Genomic DNA, 8,715 nt, shown 5'->3' with positions numbered 1-8,715 from the left:
ACCTAGAGCAACATGAGGCCATTGGGCAGCCTGACAGGACAGTCCAGGGGAGCGAGCAGCAGGCTGCTGTCAGACACCACACCACAGTGAGCACCACAGCAGCTCAGGGGAATCTCCCTCCCTTAAACCCCCTCAGATACGCTGGAGGAAACCATTCAGGGACCTGCTGCAGCCAAGCACAGTGTGGGACACACTCCTTCCATCTCACCACGACCACAATTCCCTGCTGGAAAGGAAGGTCACTTACCTGCTACCCTTCTTCCTGAAGGTGTTTTGCCTGCATGTACCCCTGGGAAGCAAACCCTGAAGGCACAGAACCCACAAGGACACATCTCATCTTTCACTGTACCTAAGATTTGGTGGAAGGCAAAGGGGAGCAAACCTTCTCCTCTTTTTCTCCCAGGTGAAATCACAAAGTTTTTTGGCAGTGAAGGACAGAAGGATGGGGCTGTGAAACACACCAAAAGGAAGGGGAAGAGCAGCCTCTTGGTTGGAGTACGACCTGTTAGAAGCATGAAGGAGCTCTGGGCAGCTGCTGTAGCCATCAGCGAATCAAACACATCCTGCTTGAGTCTGATATACAGCCCAGGCACAGTCAGTCAGCCAGAGAAACCAGCTCTGAGCTGGCAGTGACCTCCCAGCCAGCTACAGATACTTGGCTGTGCTTTCTGAACCCAGGAGAGGCAGGGAGTGCATGAGAGCATCCAGCAGCAGGGCATGAGGGCTGGGACAGAAAACACAAACCTCCCCCTGCCACAGCTTCCCTAGCCAGGGGAGGTTGCTCTCACACACACCATCCAGGAGCTCTTCAGACATTCATCCCTTCCTTTCTAACAGCCCAGGACTCCCACCCTTAGACTGGGATAACCCTGAAACCATATGGGGGATGTCCAAACCTTACAGTCTTCAATGGAACTAAAGAAGAGACTGGATGAGGCACTTCATGCCATGGTCTAGTTGATTAGTTAGGGTTGGATGACTGGTTGGACTTGATGATCTTGGAGGTCTCTTCCAACCTGGCTGATTCTGTGACTCTGTAAAACTTTGTGTCTCAGCATTGCCTCCTGCTCCTTGGCCACAGCAAGGTCGCAGAGGCTCCTGGGCTGACCTGGGTGTTCAGAGCTCAGTGCACACACACAGATCCCCAGACTCTAACATCAGCACACCCAGGCAGGTCCACGCAGCTGGAAACCCATTCCCCAAGGCTCCAGTGCTGCTCCTTCACAACCTCCTGAGCTATTCAGGTGGCTGAGCACTGCTCTGTGGAATAAATAATCTCTGCAGCTAGTACTGTCACAAATCTACAGCTGTTTATCTGTGATGAATCACCAAACACCTACTCAGGAGGCACAAAACTGCTGCTTGTGCTTTGCCAAAGTGAACCACAAGTCAGAAGCTGTTTGACTGCACAGCTTGCTTCCTGAAATCTTTTCCCTTTCAGGTGCCAGCACTTGTAACATTCAAAACTGCTTATGAAAGATCAGAAAAACTCCATGAGCAGCTTGCATGATCCTTTTTGTTTCCCCACCCCCCCAGGTTGAACACTCACTTTAAAAGAGTTTTTCAGTAATCCTAAAATAGTATATCCCTTCAGTTTCCATGCCTCTTTCAGATCTTCCTTTCTACTCACCTTGAAAATCAGTTTTTACTCAAGAGCAGTTCTGATATCACAGATACTAAATAAATAAAAATAAATAAAGCAAATAAATAAAAAAGAAATCATTATTAGATTTAGTAGCAGCAATGGAGGTCATAGGATACTTATCTTCTTTCCAAGCAAACTTATCCAAGACCCTCTTGAGGCCAGCAGACAGCTCCCTCTATTCAAGACCTACCTTGAAGGCCACGAGAGTCACAACATGCAGCTGGCACAGGGAAGCAAAAAGATGCTTTATGCTTCTTTTCTCCTTTTTGTCATCTTGCAATGTGGATATTAAATTAGAAACTTGATTTTCATCAGATCTGCATTTCAGGCACAGGGAGATAGTGATAAATTAGAGAGCTAGGGTCACAGAATCCTAGAATAGCTGAGGTTGGAAGGGACCTCAGAGCTCATCTCGTCTACCCTCCCCACCATGCCCAGGGACACCTCTCAACCAGACTCAGCTGCTCAAGGTCTCATCCAGCCTGGCCTGCAACACCCCCAGGCAGGAGGCAGCCACAGCCTCCCTGGGCAGCCTGTGCCAGAGTCTCACCACCCTCCTACTCAACAACTTCTTCCTCAGCTTCAAACCATTCCTCCTTGTCCTGTCTCTAGACACCCTCAGCAAAAGTCCCTCTGCAGCCTTCCTGGAGGATCCTTTCAGCTATTGGAAGCAGCTCTAAGGTCCCACCAGAGTCTTCTCTTCTCCAGACTGAACACCCCCAGCTCCCTCAAGCCTGTCCTCATAGCAGAGCTGCTCCAGCCCTTGGATCATCTTTGTGGCTTCCTCTGGATTCTCTCTAAGAGCTCCATGTCCTTCTGCTGGGATGATAGACCTTGATGACAATAAAATAATTACTGTTCTATTAGAACCTTCTCCACAATCTGACTGGCAGATAACAAACTCAGGTAGAAGTTTCAAAGGCACTCCACTACAGACCTCTCTTCTGCTCACAGCAAACCCCATGCCTGCCTTGGAAATGAAAGAGCAATTTACAAATGCACATCAAAATAAATACTCTCAGATGTGCTTCCCTGTGTGCTGATCAACAGGGCTGCATTCACCTTGGCAGCCTTGATTGTGCTGAATGCCTAATCCAAGCAGCAAGAGCTGCATCCACCTCAATTTGTCATTTTGAATTTCTGGTGTCTTAATTTAGAGTTTATGCAAACCCTTGCAGAGAGCAAGAGACCTCTCCCAAGGCAGGGATTCCACTGCACTCCAGTTGTGTGTAACTATACTGACCAGCAGAACCCTCTGGGAAAAAAACAGATCCATTAGACACAATTCCATAAAGTCTGGCACAAATGCTTTTTTCCTTAGCATTTGTGTATGTGTGTGTAGAGCTTCTCCATTCAGCAAAGAATTTAAGAACCTAGTTTGTGTGGAGCACGATACCCTTTAAGCTTTCAGGGTTACTTTTGTTGTGTTGAATAAAGCTGTGGGTAATGGCAGCAAAGAGCAGACACAGAGCTGCATCATGTTCCCCCAGGAACCTGGAAGCATTCCTTTGCTGAAGAGCCAACAGGAAATGCACAGTGTGGTTCTGGCTTACTTTTATCAGGGGTTTCATTGCCCTGAGTAATTTCAATACCTGGTAGTTATGGAACCCACAAACTGCTTCACATTGCTAAGAAAAATTGTTAATGCCAGGGAAGAAAAATGTTACCTTGCTGAATGCAGTGAGGCAGCACAGTCCCAGGGAAGGTCATTAGTGTCTTCAGGAGAGCCACAACAAAGAGCCTTGCACCTATCCCCCGAAGAGACAGATGTGTTCAGCACTGCTACAGGCACATCCATCCAGACCCCTGTCCTCTAGGATCAGGTCAGCTTAAAGCACAGAAGGATCTGTGGCATTGGTAACAGCAAGGCAGCTTTGGAAACGTAGGAAGTTTAAAAGTTTACAGAGCTTCCTGCTCAGAATCACTTCCCTGAACTCAGGAGGATGCTCACACAAGTTACTGATCAGCTTCTCACCCTCCAGCTCCTCGTGTGACTTTCCACAGTTATAGAGCCTGGGGGTTCTGGGGCTCTTAAAGGACTGGGAGAAACAGTTCATGTGAAGAACCTTGGTAAGGCAAAAACCAAACAGACCCACTGGGGATTATTAAACCAAAGTGTAACCCAAAGATCTTTATGGCATGGCAGTGGCAGAGCTCAATATCTCCATCAAAATTCTGCCTATAAACTTCAGAGCAGATTCTGATCTAATGCCCAATATCTAATGGCTCCACTGACATCAGCAAATGAACAGATTTCACTTTGTTAAAAGGAATTTACACTGCAGCAAGTGCAAAGTAAATAACCATATCCCACTGAAAGGAGACAGGAAACATCACAAGAGACAAGTTCACAAAGTAGCAGTTCAGATTTCAAACTCACGTTAGTTGTACACCCAGCAGTTAAACCTCAGTTCCACCTGAGTATTGCAGAAGTGAAGTTCTCTGCCAGCAAACAGACAGGGATGTTTCTGCAGAGCCCAACTGCTTCGGCCTCACTACAAACCTAACAGCACAGGACCTGAGGGCCGGATCCAGCCCAGCTGACGTCACCAGAATAAAGGCAGAGCCTGTGCAAGCGTAGCTGTATGCTAGGAAATTCTTTCATACAGTAGGAAACGCAACTGCTCTGCAGTTCTTTGGACAGGATATGCAGCCATGCACCTATGTTATCCAAACACCTGCAGAGCTGCAAAAACCTTAACATAGAGGGTGTAAAAAAGCCAAAACTGGCATTAAGAAAAAGAATTGTACAGAGTTAATGTCCTGCCCTTCAATTTGCTCTTCCTCAACCTGCGTTTTCTCAGCTGAATTTAGAAATTAGTCCAAGACACTGAATGAAGTATGGAGATTTTCATTTAAATAAATCAGTCAACAATATTATTATTTTTTTATAAAGTATTTAACACTTCATTGTAGAAACATAGGCAAAATGACTATTATAACCCAAAAAGGAAAGAAATACTGTTCAATTTAAAAAAATGTACTGAAACCAGAACCTGAAAAAGTTTATGATATGCATAACATTGTCCAAGCCAAAATTGCACTAGGATTACAGAAATCAGGAGGTTTAGAAAGGCCCCAGTATGGCAAAGTTTAGAAATAGGTAGTATGCATGCACAATAGTACAACAAAAAACCTCTTATAAAACAGCAGTAGTTATCTTTGTAATGCTTGTACAAAGGGAATAAAGAGCAACCACAAACATGTTGAATCTGCTAGGTTAATAGATTATGAGAGCTAGAAGTCAGTCATGGCTAGCAGGGCAAGGAAGGGTCCTCCACAGGAGATGTGGGAAGAAGTCTTTTGTGCCTTTAGAGTTATGTAGAAAACATTTTGATCCAGTTCAGACCTGAAAGAGATCCTAACTTCCATCCAAATTAAAAAAGGTGAGTCAGGCTTTGCCTCTGAGCAACAACAGAGAGCAGCCCAGGTCACAGCCAGCGCTGGAAACTGCTACTGATGCTTCCTGCTTGTGATAATTGGATTTGGACATTGAACACAGACTACAGAAACTGGGGCTTAGGCAAGGCTCCACTAACCAGCAGTTTGGTTCTGTTTTACCTCTGCAGGATCACACTGTCTTCATGGAAAGAAACTGCTGAGTTTGGTGTCCATTACTACCTCTGAGCAGGCAGGACTGATTGGGGACTGTCAAACCGAATGCTGTGATCGTCTGGGGGTGTGCTTAAGGTCTGAGGGTTGGGTTTTTTTTTCCCCCTACTGATTGGGGAATTATTAATCCACATGTAATGCCTGTGATTAGGTGAATAAACATATAATGCATGTGTAGGCAATGCCCTCTTGTGCTCTAGGGCGGCTACTGTCCTGCAGGGCTGTTGGAGTTCGTAACGCTTTGTCCCACAGCAAGTAAGGTTCAGTTTCCAAGCTAGATCATCACTATGTTCTAGAAGGTTTTAATAAATACAGAGTTGTTTACATGATATATGTTTAGTATTTCATGTACAGTCACTGGATTGCTGAAACAGAATCATCGTGCCCATGCACATCATTAGAGGTCTCTTTTCCATAGTCCTGTTTACCTCTTGGCATCCTAAAGCTAATTCCAAAGCCAGTTCTGCTTGCCTGTGAAAAGTTACCAAGCTTTGCCAGGATCTGAGGAGACACTGTACTGGGCACAAGAAAGAGAGCAGACCATTCAATCATTCTTTCACCACTGAAAATAAACAAAGGGACACACTGTACGACAACTTCCAGACTACATCAGGGAGAAAAGTGCAGCTACCATCCTCAGCCATTGAGCAGAACCAAAAGGAGTCCATAGAAAATAGATTGCTCATTGTCACGCTACAAACGACTCCGCTGTTGGCCATGTTAAGCAATGCAAAGGTGTTTTCTCCCAGCAGCATTGTGGTGAGTTGTACTGTAGTGCAGGCGGTTCTTCTGTCTTTTTTTTTCTTTTTTTTTTCTTCATAAAAATACCTTACAAATGGTCAGTCAAAAGTCATCAGCAAAAGAAAAACCCAGAAAACAACCGACCGAACGAAACCCAGAGGTAATGCTGATGCCGAAACAATTAGAATACTGTTGGTACATAGAAAAGTAATCCTCGTATTTTATACATTTATACAGAGTAGAAAAGGTACCAGCAGGCTATGCCACAGTCTCCCTTATGCCAAGATCTATTTTCTTTGGAAGGAGTTCTCTTCTTTCATCGACGCTCGCTAAGGAGTTCCGACAGTGCTGCCCATCCACGTAGAGCTTGGCGTACACGGGGTTGGCATAATTCGTCGGCTGCAGAGAGAGGAGGCACCTGTCAGAGCCGCTGGGCTCAGCCCAAAGCAGGGCTCATGGCAATGGAAATGGCTTGGTTACAGCAAGGACAAGGACATGTAACACAGAACTGGACATATTGAAGAGGTACCTGGACTGCTGTAAACCTGATGAGTTAATTATGTAGCTCAAGGTGAAGCTCACGATGAGACATGCTGTTAAAATAAACAGGGGCGTGACATGCAGCAGTGTGCTGGCACAAACACCACGACAGAAAATGAAAACCAAAACCCTGGAAAATGCCTCTGGAGGTCACTGGCCCACGTCGTTACACTGGAGGCTTCCAGAACAGGTATGGAGGAGCTTATAGAGAAGGTGCACTGAGAGACCACGTGAGAAGTTTAACAGGAGAAAACTGCGGGCAACAGTTTCTGTGGATTACCTGTTCTAAGCCATCAGCATCCCATCAATAGCTGACCATGCTTTCGAATTCTGTGGCCCAAATACACAACAGGGTTGACCAACAATTCAAGACTTTTGTCATGTAAATTACACTTGCATAATAAACCATCACAACTGTCAAGGTGTCATGGTAGGGACAGATCGAGGAGTAACATTTTTCTCTACAATTTTGGTGGCTTGGACTGGAATGACAAAACAAAATCTCTGGAAATTAGTTGGATTTGAGTAGAGGACAAGTCAGTTTTGAATTCTGCAAAGCACTTCAGTAGATCACAAGTCTGAGTCTGACAGCGCAGGAGGATGTGTATGTACAAGTGGGTTCAGAACTCATCCTACTCTAACCCTGCTAGGCAGAAAGCACTCCCCAAGATTTATCATGGAAATGCCTCCACTAATTCCTTCCTACTCTGGGCCTTTGCTGTCTCCTAGAAGACCTTTGTTCCCCAACTAGATATTCAGCTTTTTACCTACAAGAACGGGAAAGGAGACCCTGTGGTCAAAATCTTCCTCTTTCTTACAACTGGTCAAACAGCACAGCTCTGCTTACACAAATACTGAGTGTAGCACCAATAAACTACCCAAAAAAGTTAAAATAATTACTCTGCTGGATCCAGTAAGCGGCTAACCTTTCAGCTACCCACACCAGAAGCGAGCAGGCTTTCTTGACTTGCAGACATCCTGGTGACACCTTGGGTAACAGGGAATGGAAGATGTCTAGAATCTTAGCTCTTCCTTTCCCTGTTGACCCAGACCATTTCTGAGCCCATAGACAGCGCCTCAGGTAGTCAGTTACAGAGCTGCCTGCTCCATTCACTACAGGTGACACAGTGATCAGCTGCTGTCCTACACTTCCCTGGGAGGGAGCCAGGAAAAGGTGAGTCATATTTGTTTAAAAGAAAAGAGAAAGAAGAAGCTACTCCTCTATATCACCAGACCAGGCAATCAACTGCTGTAGCACTTCTCTCAGTCCCACCTGCCTACCCCCCTCCCCAGAATCAGGGGTCTTTACATTTGTTGCAATGGTTATAATCAGAAATTGAGGGAAATGAGGTTGGTTTCAATTGGCAGGGGTTTTTATTTCATTGACAGCCATTTTTAAAGATGATAACAGAAGAGAGACACTTGGTATCTATACAGTGTCTGATGGGGTTCTTCAAAAGATATATAATAGTAGGCTCTGCCTCAAGATGCCTCTTTGAGCATGCACTGATAGCATAAAGCAGCACAGTGAGGTACAGAGCAACTGGAGGGACTTGGATAACAGAGCTGATGTTAGAGATGGCCTCTCCAGCTTTCACCAACCATGGCTTTGTGCTCCACCAGACATCCTGCACCCTATACAAACCCTTAAAGCTCCAAACAGAATAGATTACAAATCATGCAAGGATGCAAACGGCACATGAGATGAATATATACTGAGGCAGACGGAAATGAATGTCATATGGATGCTCCCTCTAAATAAATTTCAGGGTTTGTGAATGTCAGGCTAAACTGCTGTCACAATCTGATGGTTTAGAGATAACTGCTTTATGAGAAAGGTTTATTAGGAGCTGACCAATCAAAGAAATGCATTGCCAATATTAAAGGAAACTGTTCGTTTTGGTGGGCATCACATTCCTCTACAATAAAAGGACTTGTCTCTGGGAATGATTTGGGAACTTCTTTGAGTCTGATAACCATCACTAAGCGTGTGTAATCAGAGATAAATGTAAGACATATCAAGATGCCTGGCTGGGAACGTTTGGCTAAACACATCAAGCTATGGAAAAGCATTCCTGTTGCTCACTGCTTTTGCATTCCTTTGCAAAGGTATATTTGCAGTTTTAGATCTTGGTGCATTGACAGGCACAGATGAGATTTTGTATGCAGAGAGGAAC

General features: G+C 45.1%; 1 protein-coding gene across 1 annotated transcript in view; it reads right to left on the bottom strand.

Moving 5' to 3' along the window:
• Positions 1–6,256: 6,256 nt before the first annotated feature.
• Positions 6,257–8,715, bottom strand: part of LRP1B (LDL receptor related protein 1B) — a 660,028-nt gene continuing 657,569 nt past the window's right edge. Inside the window, exon 92 of the mRNA XM_054381274.1 lies at positions 6,257–6,397. Within this exon, the coding sequence (XP_054237249.1) occupies positions 6,257–6,397 (141 nt within the window). The remainder of the gene's footprint in view (positions 6,398–8,715) is intronic.

Source organism: Indicator indicator, chromosome 5, assembly GCF_027791375.1.
Source record: "Indicator indicator isolate 239-I01 chromosome 5, UM_Iind_1.1, whole genome shotgun sequence".
Taxonomy (NCBI): Eukaryota; Metazoa; Chordata; class Aves; order Piciformes; family Indicatoridae; genus Indicator; species Indicator indicator.
The sequence above is the reverse complement of the archived record's forward strand: the minus strand, read 5'-3'. Positions and strand labels throughout refer to the sequence as shown.